At 40.7% G+C, this 13,923-nt stretch overlaps 1 protein-coding gene across 1 annotated transcript; it reads right to left on the bottom strand.

The window, feature by feature from the left end:
• Positions 1–2,195: 2,195 nt before the first annotated feature.
• Positions 2,196–13,725, bottom strand: ubl3b (ubiquitin-like 3b). The gene is made up of 6 exons (XM_026144066.2): positions 13,563–13,725; positions 12,878–12,988; positions 8,881–8,989; positions 7,713–7,799; positions 4,615–4,692; positions 2,196–3,826 (listed from the first exon to the last, which is right to left on the bottom strand). The coding sequence occupies exons 2-6, from the start codon at positions 12,902–12,904 to the stop codon at positions 3,774–3,776; spliced, it is 354 nt and encodes a 117-aa protein (XP_025999851.1). The 5' UTR covers positions 12,905–12,988; positions 13,563–13,725; the 3' UTR covers positions 2,196–3,773.
• Positions 13,726–13,923: the final 198 nt, after the last annotated feature.

Raw genomic sequence — 13,923 nt, 5'->3', positions numbered from 1 at the left:
TCTCCACTGAATTCTGTCAAAACTCCCAAAACTACTGGGGTCACAGGGAAAAGGTGAGGGGACACAGAAAGAAAAAAGGCTTCTGCACAGCAGCAGGTTTAAAAGTGCAGTATGTTCAGGGGGATGTGGGTGGACTGCACTTTTCCTACGTTACGCTGCCAGTGTCAACTGGAAACCTGGATGTCTTGCAGCGACACGTCAGGAGCGGATTCCTGAGGCAGACAAGGAGAAATCAGCTCAACACAAAGTCATGACCCCGATGTAACAACACAGCAGTGACTGGAGCTGATGGAGATGACAGCATGTGGGTCGCAAGCTGTTTCCTTTCCCTTGGTTCTGTCAGACTTAACCCTCAAACGACTTCATTTAAACTTCAAGCAGTCTCAAAAACCATCCGTGGAAACACTCCTCACCGCTTTGTACTTTTAAACCCTCCACCAGCAGCCTCTAACAGCCTTCACTCATTAGGCAAAAAGAGGAACAATGCCACCTACAGGTCAAGACGTTAAACTGCAACAATACTACCAAGTAGATCTTTAGAAGTTTGTCCATCGGCCTCCTTCTCGTTAAAGCTCCAAACAGAAAATTTGTGCAACTATAACCTTTAGAAATATCCGTGTAGACCATTCTTTCAAGGTTAATTTAACCCCAATAATAGAAAAACATCCCTTACTTCAATTTTGTGCAGTTAAATAAACAAAAAACACAAAGATTACAGCACAGATCAGAGGGAAAAAATCTAGATGCCAACTTTTATGTGAAGAAAAAAGTTTCTTTTTTGTGATTAAATAAATTATCTAATCAATCACTGATCATTCTAACCAAGGGATAACCCTGCCTCCTTAAAATTCTTCATTCAGAGTATGACAGTTGATCATATTACATTGAAAACTATGGTTAATATTTTAAGGCAACTCTATTATCTTTTTCCTTATTTTTAGTCATAAACATTTGCTCTTACAGTGGTGCCATGTTCTTATTTGATATGACCGGAATTTAAAGTAATAAGGTCAGAGTACAAACAAGTAAAATCTTTAACTTTTACAACTTGAAAACAGACTAGGACTAATCCGTGAAGCTCTTTCCTGAACTGAGTGGTTTCTGTCATAGCTCAGGCCTGCTTATAGAACAGAATGACAGAGTTTGCATAAGACGTTAGTGAGGGTGGCCTCTGCCTGTGTAGCTACCCTTGGAAAAACTCTATTCTGATGGTTATCAAACTACGTCTTCATTGATATGAACTGAGGAAAACTCATCCTCAAGGTTACAGGGGAGCTCGTCACATGTCATTTTTATAGGTGAAACAGTTAACATCGAAAACAATACCTGCAAAAGTTTTTCCATTACCACATCAACAACATGAACAAAAGTATTAGGCAACACCTCTTTAATATTTGAATTCAAGTGTTTTCAGTCCCATTGCCATTGTGTATAAGATCAAGGGCCTAGCAACACAGTCTGACTTTACAATGACTTGTGAAAGATTTGGTCTAAAGAGCTCATTGAAATCTGTAATGGGATGCAAGTGCTGTCACAAGTCACTTAGTGACATTTCATTTTCTTAATTCCACAATCTTCTGGCATAAACACTCTGTGCTGGGAGCATCGTGGCTGAGTACTGCCTGTATGTATAATGTGCACATGGCTCAGTAATTCTGTCCATGTAGTGTGCTTGTCCTCCAAACATCTTATCAGACACTTTCACAAAACATTTAGGTTCTTGTGAAATCCTTCAAGGGGACTTTTGGTCCTGGTGCCTCTTTTAGCTTGTAGGCGAAGTTTTTGTGATACTTTTCTCCTTTTTAGTTTCTTTTCATCCTTATTAACCTCCTCACTGTCAGTCACATCATTTGATGACTCAGTATCCTGTAGCTGCATACACAGATTATGTGGAGTTTTTCTTTATAGGCTTGTTTTATGGGAAATGTGTACATTAAAAAAAAAAAAAGCACAAAGCCCTTAAAACACACCTTATTTTCGCTTGCAGGACACTAGCCCCTCCCACCTGCTGTAAACCTTCTGTATGTGGAGGACAGCCAATCACAACAATACGGTCTTAAAGGAGCAGCAGTTGAAATGTTTCAGAGCATGAGCTGAACCATCAAGGTGCGGTATAAGATCAATAAGGGCCTTTAGTAACATTAGTCATGCAAAGCTACTCAAAAGAAAGTAAACAGTCAAATATGCAGAAGAAGTTGCCTTATGTAAAGATTTATTAATTTATAATACAAGCTTTGATGTAGACCACATTGCATTTTAGTTTTTACATTTATTCATACTGAGCTAATCTTCATAGCAGTGACATTGATTGACAAAAACACAAACCAAAAGACACTCGATGGAAGGAATCAAAAGGTTTCCGACTGTTTCTGAAGAAACCACAGCCCATCAACACGCCCAGTGCACCACCTTCTTCTTTTTTTAAAGACCACTTGCCCCCCCACCCCCCAAATTAGTCCACATTATGCCACGCATTCACACACCCTCAGACACACTCGCACACAAACTCACCCGCACAAAAATTCAACAAATACATATACACAAGATAAAAATTGATATATTTAAATTTCAATATTAATGATATTACTGAATTCCACAATAAAAGGCAAACGAGAAGAAACGACAGCATCCAAATGAAAAAAGGAGGCGAAACACTTCCAAAACTTTCCTTTTTTTCTCTCTCTCTAGTCATCCAACGAGAGAAACTCAGCCTCGTTTTCAGTGTCCTGTAGAGGAGGGCGTCAAACCGATACCCGCTCGCATCTTCTGTCTGCGTTTAACTGGCCCGCCGTGCCGGCTCCCATCACCAGGGAGCATCGACAGCCTAGTCATTAAAGTCTCCACCAGAGGAACGAACACGACATCTGATGGCGCGCACATGATCCGCTGAAAGCCTCTTACCGCATTTATTCAAGCCTCGCCGGGGAGTCTGTTCCCGTTTCCCGCGGACCCTCAGGTGTTTTTACTCTTCCAGATAAAAGTACTTCCTCGATTGGTCCATGAACGGACGCAGGTGACGGCCTACTGACCGTCAGTTACTGAGAGGCAGAAACAGTCTGTGAAGAGGATGGCACGTTTTCTACCACCTGGGTTCGGGAGGAGTTAAGGTCTGTTCATCTGACCAAAAACAAAAAGCCACAAAGGAGGAGGAGATGAAACACAGCAAACACTTTAGAATTAAACTGGTTAAGTGCAACGAGAGGGTTAACACCATTCAGTAAGACCTGGGGAAAACATCCAAGTGACTAGTATGGAAGGGTTAAAGCCCACACATCCTTTGTAGCACTTCTGTGTCCATGAAGAGAGGCAAGTTCCTGGGTTGTTGTTTGCTTTGTTTTGTTTTTTCACTACATGACAGCTCTTCAAAAATGTCTCCAGCAGTGAAGGGATCTGCGATGTTGTTCAATGTCATGATGTTCAAAGAAAAAGTAGTAACAACAGTAGAAGTTTGGGGGCAGAAAAGTGAACATTATTGGCACAAAAAAAGCCTCAGATTGGACAGTTCAACCAAAGTGTGTGAGAGAGAGAGAGAGAGAGAGAGAGAGAGAGAGAGAGAGAGGGGGGGGGGGGGGAGGGGGACCCCAAACGGACTTCCTGCATTTTATTCCAGATCCACAGCTGACGGGACGACAGGCAGGAAAGAGCGGAGAGGGAGTGTATGCTTGTTTGAATGTGTGTGTTTTATATATATATATATGTGTGTGTATGTGTGTGCATGTGTGTGGATGTGTGTGTGCGTAATTAAAGGAAGGGAAGGGGCTGTTTCTGTAGCTTTACAAGAGGAGGCAGCAGTTGCTCTCTGTTGTTTTTTCTCTGTTCCTTTGACCTACAAAGACAAGAGAGCAGAGAGATGAGGTGAGACAAAAAAACCCACAAAAACATCCAGCTGACATGAGACAGACCTCACTGGGATCTGTTTCCTGTTAGAAGGGGGTTCTTCCTCCCGACAGCTGCAAAGAGTTTGTTCATGTGGGGGTCACCTGATCATTATTAAAAGCTTCTCAAAACTGTTTACGCATTCTTCAACAATCAAAACATACAAAAAGCTGCTGAAATGTGTGGGCCACTGCACTGTGCACAGTGTAAAAAATGTCCGTAGCTATAATCACAGTGACAATGTAGCATCAAGTGAATTAGACCTGAGTCACACAGGCCTAGAGACTGGTCAGCAACCATCTGATAACCACAGGTTTTGAGGGAAAAATGAGTATTCTCCATCCGGTTGCTGTTGGTTGAGTGCAATTGTTAGGAAAATGATTGCTGAACTCCCAGTCATGCAGGTGTACAGACGAGTTACTGGCAACCACCTGTTGCTAAGGAAAACCGTGTGTTAGCCTCAGCTAGCCGAGTGTGGCTAAAGTTAGTCTTTTTAGCAGCACTCATCTTCTTTCTTTACACGCTGGCATCCACACGCCTGTCATGAGTTTGGCTGCTGGTAGTGACGGGATGGATTACATCCAACATACGGCTGAGAACTTTTACATCAAAGTACTGAAGAAGCATGATGGTTTATGCATGATGGTATATTAGAGCCAGTGACAGTTTAACAATTTTTTTTAATAGTTTGGCACCTCGAGAAAAAACTAAAACAAGGAGCAGATGAAAGTTCCTCACCATGAGAGTTGGGCTCTGGAAGAGTCTCCCTGGCAACCAAGTGCATGACAGTTGTTCGGCCCGGCGGCAGCTTTAGAGCTGAAAACACATAAAACACGTTAGGATTCATCCTTGTACTTTCCCATCTAATTAAATGGTGGCAGCAACAACAGCTGCATACGAATGCTATGAATTATGACCTTGTCAGTATCTATATTTGTCTCACCTAGGAATCACTTTATTTTCAACATCGTAACCTTCATTTAACCAAGCTGGATCATGAATATTTACATGTGCCACTAGAATATCTTTAATTGTAAAAACTTTCCTTACACATATTAATAAGTCTACCTGGCATCAGGTTTGAAGCTGAAATGAGATGGTCACATAAAAAAAACTGTTCTATATACTAAAAGTGCTGCTGTCGCTTTCACTTCTTCAGACTCTCTGCAATTTAGAAGTCAGTGAAGCTGCACCAGAAACCTCCTCCGTTTCCTCTATTATACATATTTAATCAGACAGTCTCACCTCACTGAGATTAAAATCTTTTACAAGAGACCTGAGAACAAGAAAACGTGTAAAACCAGCCATTTTTTTTGATTGCAGAACAGTGATGAGCACCAGATGTGACACTAGTGACGAATCGCAGTGCACTGTGATATACAGAGTTTAAAGCTCCTCAGTCACACAGGAGATGAGATCAAAGGTTGCCAACAGGTTGCATGGAAGACACTGATTTGTCTGCAAACATTTGCAAACTATTTGACCACTAGTAAAACGGTTTAAAAAATGCGATGCAAACCAGAGACAAAGATTACTCAGATGGAAAAGTTCAACAAAAGCTGGAGACTAAGAGCACTTTCCTTCAAACATTTACAGTTTAAATACCACTCAGAGTGCAGCTGGCGAGTGTTTGCAGTCAGCTGGTGTCTTCCATACAAACGACAGGCAACCATGGTGCAGTACTCTCTTTGCAACAGATTTCACCTAGCAACACCAAGCAACCTCCATCAACTGTTGATGCACTAGGTTGTATCTACACTAATTTTCCAACTGGAAGAGAAAGACAACCCTTTAAAATAAAAAAATCAAACTCTGCTTTTAAAGCCAAGCCCAAATGTGTTTCTAAGTCTCCACAAGAGTGATGAGGGTGACAGGCCTCAGGTAGAGGTGGAGAACACCACATACTTCAGAATTAAGTAGCTTAAGCTTCTTCAGTGCAGCTTCCCATGTACAATGCTGATGGGATTCTCAATCTCAAACCAAGGTCACATTCTAGAAGGTTTAATCTGACTTATAAACTCAGGACTTCTTTAAATGTTCCTAATGAGTGCTAAGACAATCAGCAGCCACACCTTCTTCAGCGGATAGCCTTTTAAATGTAGGCAATCTGCGGTCAGAGGTACATGATCACTACCATGATTCATACTGGCAAACAATTTGTTCTACACGTGAGCAAAAATACGTGCACTTCCTGTCACGGTTACAGAGTAAAAGGCAGATTTCCTGGTACTGTTTGATTAAAATTTCTGAACAGAAACGCAGAAAGAGGAACTGCAGCCACCATCAGAAGACTCCACAACAAATCACAAGAAGAAAGAAGTTGATGGGCTGTTGAAGGCAGCGACACAATATACAGATGTTACCGGACATCTGAATATTATGAATATTGCCGTTATATAAAAATGTAAGCTTTATATTTTTGTATCTTTTTACAGAGAGATCTTCTTTTATCTGACCGACTCGATTTCTTCTATTGCACATTGAACTTTGTGTGTTTTCTAAAGTATAAATTTATAAAGTAAAGCTTGAATTAAAGCCACGCTTAATGCAATATAATTACTTTATACAACTAAACCAACATTTTCTTCATGGATCTCAAAAACAGCTTCATAGACTGGCTTCTTAAAAAGAGTTTCTGACATGGCGATTTTCATTGTCTTATATTAGACATTCTTAAAACAAGAAAAAAAAAAAAGGTTTATTTAAAAACACAAACAAAAACAAAAAACCCATAAGTACTGAAATGAAAGAAAGAAAAATCTTGACTCTAATCCCATAATCTGTTGTGCTTTTTAAGCCATTATATGTACAACAGCCAAGCAGTGACTATGTCAAGGACCTTTATTGTGAAAGGAACAGGAAGAAGCCCATTTCGTATGTGTGGACAAAGCTCACGTTTCCGGTATGGCGTTTTCGGACATGCATAAAACAAATCAGGTCATATTACCCCATTATTGTTGATAAGCAGTTTCAGTATTGGCATCACTCGCTCCACTGGAGCAAGCCTGCAAACCCAGCATCCAAATGACTGAGGCTGTGCTGGAGAGGAGGTTAAAGAACTGTTAACCATCATGGACCATCCTCTGCATCACTTACTGGAAGGCAGCGAAGCACTTTAAGATGCATTTCACAAGGACAGACACAGGAAATCTTCACTGCCTCATACCACAATACCTGCATTTATTTTATATGATTTCTTGTTGAGCCATTTCACTCTGGGTTGTTTGTTTGTTTTTTTGTTTTTTTTATTGAGCTATCACAGGTTGTGTTCAGTCTTTTAGCTAATGTAACAAGTTTACAAATTCTGGTATTAATAAAGTATAATTTGTTCATAAAATCTAAATGGTACCTACTGCTACCGCTGCATACTGCATGAATAAAAACTCATACCAGCAGATAATTCTCAGATGAGTCTCAGAAGATAAAGGCTGTTTTCGATTTCACTTCCCATTTATTTCTACACGAAACAGAGAGACACACATCCTTGCGTCACATCGCTCTGATTAAAGGGAAATGTCCAGCCAGTGTGAGAGATCAGAAGCACTGAGACTGGTTCTCAATCAGGAAATACTGTCTGCTTCAGTTCATGTTTTGGGTTCAGTGAAATAATCCAAACAGCAGCAAAGGAGGAAGGATGCTGCCTGGGAATCTGAGGACACTGGCAGAAGTTCATGACTGTAAATCGTTAGACTAAGAGCTTTGTGTACTGCTGCTAGATATGCCCGCATGCCGTTTTTGGCATTAGTAATTTAACAACAGCGTTTACAGTAAGATAAAAGCATAAAGATGCCATTCTGTTTCTCTCTGATGCTTTCTCTGGCCAGCGATGGTCTTACCTCCCAGGGTGACGTTGCCATGAAGGAAGCGTCCCTGGAAAATGAGGCGGAGTATACTGGGACTGCTCACCTGCTCTTCCTCCCACCCTGCCAAGGAGGGAAAGAAGAGATGTATCACTTTCCCAACTGATGCAGCCAGCAGTATTTTATTGTCCTAGAAACACTAAACACAAGAGCCAAGATACAGATTGCTGAGCATATTTCTGAAGACTGTGATATATGCAAAGCCCACAGTTTACAATTTAAACCTTTAAATAAGTTCTGGATTCTGTTTCCAAATGAACTCAAACTGGCAGTTTCTTGTATTTTAATCAGCTGGCATGCACACTGGTACCCAGTACATCAATGAGCTAATACTAGCTAATGTACTGGCCTGGCTAGTTTATTGCCCTGGCTCCAATGTTAATTCCCCCATCCAACACCATAACACGAGGTGTGATCCAAAAATTAGGGTGATAAAAAAAGTTCAAAAACCTCGCAATAATCTCCTTGGGCAGGTCCGGATGACTTTCAGCATGGCTGCCTGTCCTGACCACTTGTACTGCAGCCTTGTCCCCAACTCCAGTATCCACAATAACTCTCAGAATTATTATGAAGAGCTAAACTCTCCACTGAGGTCAATATCGCTGTCTTACCAGGCTGTAAACATGGGAGTCTATGGGGATTGACTCAAGTGGCTCTTGAGTTGAAACTGCAGTTTCTGGCAGTTCAGCGCTGCTTTCATTCATGAATGAATTCATGAAGTCTCGAGAGGCTTCAGCCGAGGAGTTTTCATTTGAAGAGTCTGCAGTTTCTAAGTCCAAAGGCTGCGTGTCACATGATGAGCAAACCCAGCAGCATGCTTGCCATTTTTTGACACTCACATGGTTGTGCACAGCAAATCTGTCCCCCTGGATGAGGCAGTAAAAGCAGAGTTTACTGCCCACCTCACACTGTTACAAACTCACCTGTCTGCTTTGGACTTCGAAAGCTTGTCAGTTTGTTTAAATCAGCGAGTGTGAATACTTGCATATTTTTAAACAGAGATTATATCAGGTTTTGATTCCACATCTGTTAAATATTTGCAGAAACTGGCAAACTGTATGAGATTGAATCAGTCTGACTTGAGGTTCAAAGTGTGAAATATATTAAAAGTGAAGAACAGGAGACTGAACCCTTTAAAACGTACCTGCAGGCCAGTTGTCAAATACGTGCTTGGCGATGTCCGTGGCCGAGTCATTTGGGGAGAAGGTGAAGTCCTGTGTTTTGCCACTGACCAGGATAAGGCGGAGGTGTACCTAAAGCGACAAACAAAAGCATTCAAATATGGGTCCATAGAAATGTCATGCCAGCCACACTTCCATTAAAATTCTTCTCAATTAGTCGTGGCGAAATCCCTTCACTTCCTCTAACCTCCTCAGACATGAGGTGACCTTCTGAAGGGTGCGAACAGACGGACATTCCAGTCTAATTAGATTTAGCCACACCAGATCTTCACCCTCTGACTGGGCGACTTCATTCATCGAGGGCTTACGGTGAAGTGAGCCTCTGTTGCTGGAGATAACACCAGATAAGGGTGGGGCAGAGGGGGGAGAACACTGGGCCTTTAGTTCCAGGGTGCTGCTGCTCCTCTCCGGGCTGTCGGCCTAATGCGATAACCCCAGGTGTCCCAGACAGCTCTGGGCCATGTTATTAAATTTACATGGCCAGTGCGTAGCCCCAAGGGGGACTCGTGCAAGTGTGTGTGGGAAGGTCTCTTAACAGAGGGGCTTCCTTCTTCTTCTTTTTTTAAAAAAAAAAAAATCCTCTGGGCATCTACACAAAGATATCTGTTAAAAAACAAATAAAAGGGGAAACTTCATGGGCAACATGCCTTTAAGCAGTGTCCAACATTTTATGCCCACTGGAACCAGAAGATCAGACTATTAATAGGACACCAAAAAAAAGCTAATTTAATTACTTTAATTGGCGCCAACTTAAAATATAAGAGTATCACATAAATTATCGGTTGATTTAGATTTAAAATCTGTATCTGAAAATAAGTAGTAAGCTTGAAAATGAATGTAACAGAGTACATGTCACAACTGAAGGTCATAACAAAGTGTCATAAAATCTTTTTCACTAACAGTTACCTCAAGTTTTTTTTCCCTGCATATGCAATTAAAAAAAAGAAATTACCAGGACTTTGACCAAGTGTACTTGCTCCTCCATAAAAGCTGAAACTCGCTGGCTTTACAGTCAAAAATCACCCAGCAGTCAGGGGCTAGCTGCACCCTCACGCACAGAAACCTCTTTGTCATTTATTCATTGGTTTTGCAATTGAAAGAAATTGTTTAATGTAATAAATAATCAGTTAACAGCATTTTCTTGAGAATCGTCACAAGGCTGCGCTCATGAATGTAGATCCTGCACCTTTTCCTATCAACAAACTATCACGACCTAGACGGGGATAAGTGGTAGAAAATGGTTGGGTGTACTTTTATGGAAAATAGTAAAGCAAAACTAATGTTGAAGATTAAAGCAAGACAGTGTAGAGCTTCTATGAAGCAGACTGTGATCAGCAAGTGCTTTAACATGTGTGGCATCCCAGGTGATAAAGGTGTAAAACGTTTTAACCAAGAGAAAACTATGATTACTATGACTAGTGGAGTAACTCTGGTTTAATTGTCTACTACTTATATTTTAATAGAACACAGTTTCACGACAATAAAAGGGCAATTCTATTCTATTTCATTCTATTCTTTACAGCCGTTTAACAACTACAAAAATTTCATTGTATCTGTACCCACAGTTAGGCTGTTTAAGGCATTTTTATAAAATATAGTTTCATTTTCCACCATAATGCTTCATTTCTGCTGACTGCTTCATTGCTGCTGCATGTGTCACCCTCCTCACACACTATTTTAAATTTAAAAAAGAATTAAAAAAAAAAGTGAATATTTTAGTCAAATTTTTCCACCAACATTAGACTACATGAAGGTAGGCTCGTGGTCAGGATTAAAAACATCACCCTTAACTGAATAATTATCTTGAGCCCATTTTGGACCTCTGTCACTGGACCTCATTGAGCTCTCATCTCTGATCAATCACTCCACAAAAACATACAAAAAGAACAATACTAAATCTTTTTGCTGGGACATCTCTACTCTAGATTCAGAGCTGACAGATGGGGGAACGTTCCCCCTACGTGTGCCCTTCTTAAAAAAAGAAACATGAACTTTCTTTGGTTCACAAATCACAGAGGAGAGAACAAAGAGACTTAATCACGAGGTGTGACGTGAGGAAGGGACAACCCTACTCTCTGATCTGTTTACAAATACACCCTCCCACCCCCCCACCCCTTTCCTCTCGGTGGTCCCCTGCTCACCCATCCCCCTGTGAACTGAATAACCTCAATGTGGGATTGCATACCCATGTCATTATTAACAAGCTTTGTCCCCCTTCCCTCATCCTGAACAAAACAAAAACAAAGTCAAATCTGCCATGGCAACATCCTGCATCACAAAGTCATTGAGGTTCACCAATCGAAAGGAAGTCTTCCAAGTGGCGTTATGATTACTTTTTAAGGGTTAAAGGTAATAGCAGAGGCTTATCTGTTCTTCATGCTGGTCAAGTTTCCTAAAAACATAGTCAGCCACGAGCTTCAGGATAGCTGCCAAGAGAGATGATCTATTAAATCCCACTCTGGCCTCCTGTGGGTTTTACCTCATGTTGGTGTCCTACATAAAACATCTGACAACATTTATTCTTTTTTAAAAACTAAACATGGGTTCCGTTAATACGGGGATGTCAAACTCATTTTACATCATGTGCAACATACATTCCACTTTGATGTGAAGTGGGCAAAAGTACTACCAAGTAACAGAAAAGGTTCTGGATTGTCCTGTAATTACAATTTTAGAATATCCTTGTGCTTTGGTGTAGTATAACTGGAGCAATAGGAAAAGCTGAAAACTTGTGAAAATAGAGTTAAAAATTCAAAAACTAACCATGCTTTCACATTTTCTTAAGATGCCTAGTGAGCCAGATTGGAGTCTTTGCTGGGCCAGTTCTGGCCTAAGGGCTTTATGTCTGGCACCCCTATTCTAATATCTGCAGTTTAACACTCTTCTTATTCAATAAAGCGTACGCTTCAGATATATAAAATTAAATGACACAAATAACACTAAAATGACATAGAACAACACAAAAAGTTGAATCATTGTCCTTAAAAAGTTATGTTTTGCCTCACCAACAATCCAAAACCTGAAATATGCACACACGTGTGATCAATGCTGTACATTTTCATACTAGGAACTCAGTATGGAGACAGCAATTGTAAAAATGTGGGCCAGTAATAACATTTGAATTAAAAAACAAAAAATTGGCAATCCCATATGAAAATATTTTATTTCAAGAGAAATAGCATTTAGCATTGCCCTTAATATGACAAGCTCCAGATATCTATGTTTTATGTTTTGGTGAGCAGTTGATAACAGAAAGAAACAGCTGTTTCATATCTTTTGGGTTTAGAAGTGGCTACCTTTGTTTCTAAAGCTTAGGTGACATGGTGCTACTTCTTTGTTCTTTGTTAATCCTATTTGAACCGGGCACATTTATTTAATTATTGTGTCATAAATAAAACAAACTGATCTAAAACTAAAGAAAAACATCAGCCTGTCTGACTGATAAATGTCGCCTCTTTTGACTTTTTATTTCTTCTAATTTCTGATACTGTCGCTGCTCTTATTTACAGCAGAACTTTTAATTACATAAAAATTACAGACAAACTGCAGTTTAATACCCCAAAATGCAAATAATTGTCATCTTTTTCTTGGTAATAATGGTACTAATAAGTAAACAAAGCCAACAAAAACTTGTATTATTGTATCCATTCCTGTGGTTGGGTTGGATTAGGTGGGGGCAGGATGTAATAAGAGGGTGCAATCAATTGGCATCTAAACCTTGAAAGGAAAGTAGGCCAACGTTTTAACTCAGATTAGACAGATGGTGTTCACAGGAACAGCAGTCACTATCCAGCTAAGTGTTTGTGCACGTTGGCTAATCCACAAACAACCCCCACCCCCATACAAACACCTACACCAGTCACAGAGATAATCAAACGTATTAATGTTAAATGATGTTTTGAGTACTCAGAGAGCATCGCCTCAGTTGTGTGTTTTGAAATGTGACAGAGCCTCACTCACCATATCAAGATCCCTCTGAGTGGTCATGGCTCAGCGAGGAGGAAGGCCGTGGACGGGGAGCAGAGAGGACAGGATCGGTGTGCTTCAGCAGCTGGAGACGGGGCCAGAGCCCTGATACAAACACCAACACTGTCAGGTTGACTTCCACAAAAACAGCAAAACAAAAAAAAAAAACCTGACACCATAAGATTGCACCGCTCACAAACTGTTACCCACCGAGCTCGAAGGAGGCTAACGCTGCAACTAACATGACAATACTATCGGTCGAAACTGCACATGATCGATTAGTTGCCTGGACCGCAACAGCACCGAGCAACTTGTGTTTTACCACACCGTGATTTAACTAACCCAAATTAGTAGTCTTGGCGTGTTAAACTAGGACGAGCTTTAAAGATTAATCCCACAGTTAGCCTTACGTTACGCTAGGGGGCTACATCCCATTCAGGCATCACGGCTCATAAATTTACTGGAAGCTGAAGCGGTGCATTAGGTGGGAGTGTGTCTCGCCCGGAGACACCGATCACCTCAGAGTTTCACCCAGATAAGGTGTATAAACAAAGCCCTGCGAGCTAAACAAGCTACCGCTGTTAACGTTAGCATTAGCTGTTATGTTAGCCCGATCTTCCTGTCGATGGCTACCTGCAGGCTAACAGCCCAAGGACGGTTTCCGTGCTGTGGGCCTCACCTGCATCTGATGAATACGATGAAATTTTGCATTCAGTTGAGTCAACCAGTCAGCGGGAAACGTTTTCCATGGGGAAATGATCGAGTGTAGATGGATGGCGTTATGGTTGACTCTGGGTATCAGAGGCTAATGGACGGGAAGACACCGGAAGTCAGCTGGTAGTAAACACAGAGAAGAACTACAAAGGCTTCTGGGAGTCCGAGTCCAAGTATGAGAAAATATAATAGAAATGAGAAATAGTTTATCATTATTATTATTATTGTTATTATTATTATTATTATTATTATTATTATTATTATTATTATTATTATTATTATTATTATTATTATAAGAAGCAGAAAAATGGGGGGGGGGGTGTTTT

Source organism: Astatotilapia calliptera, chromosome 2 (genome assembly GCF_964374335.1).
Source record: "Astatotilapia calliptera chromosome 2, fAstCal68.1, whole genome shotgun sequence".
NCBI lineage: Eukaryota > Metazoa > Chordata > Actinopteri > Cichliformes > Cichlidae > Astatotilapia > Astatotilapia calliptera.
The sequence above is the reverse complement of the archived record's forward strand: the minus strand, read 5'-3'. Positions and strand labels throughout refer to the sequence as shown.

Coding starts and splice junctions, on each gene's coding strand:
- ubl3b (XM_026144066.2), bottom strand. CDS start 12,904: ATGACCACTCAGAGGGATCTTGATATG. Junction 7,800..8,880: donor ATTTGACAACTGGCCTGCAG/GTACGTTTTAAA, acceptor CCTCCTTGGCAG/GGTGGGAGGAAGAGCAGGTG. Junction 4,693..7,712: donor TGGCAACGTCACCCTGGGAG/GTAAGACCATCG, acceptor ATGTGTTTTCAG/CTCTAAAGCTGCCGCCGGGC.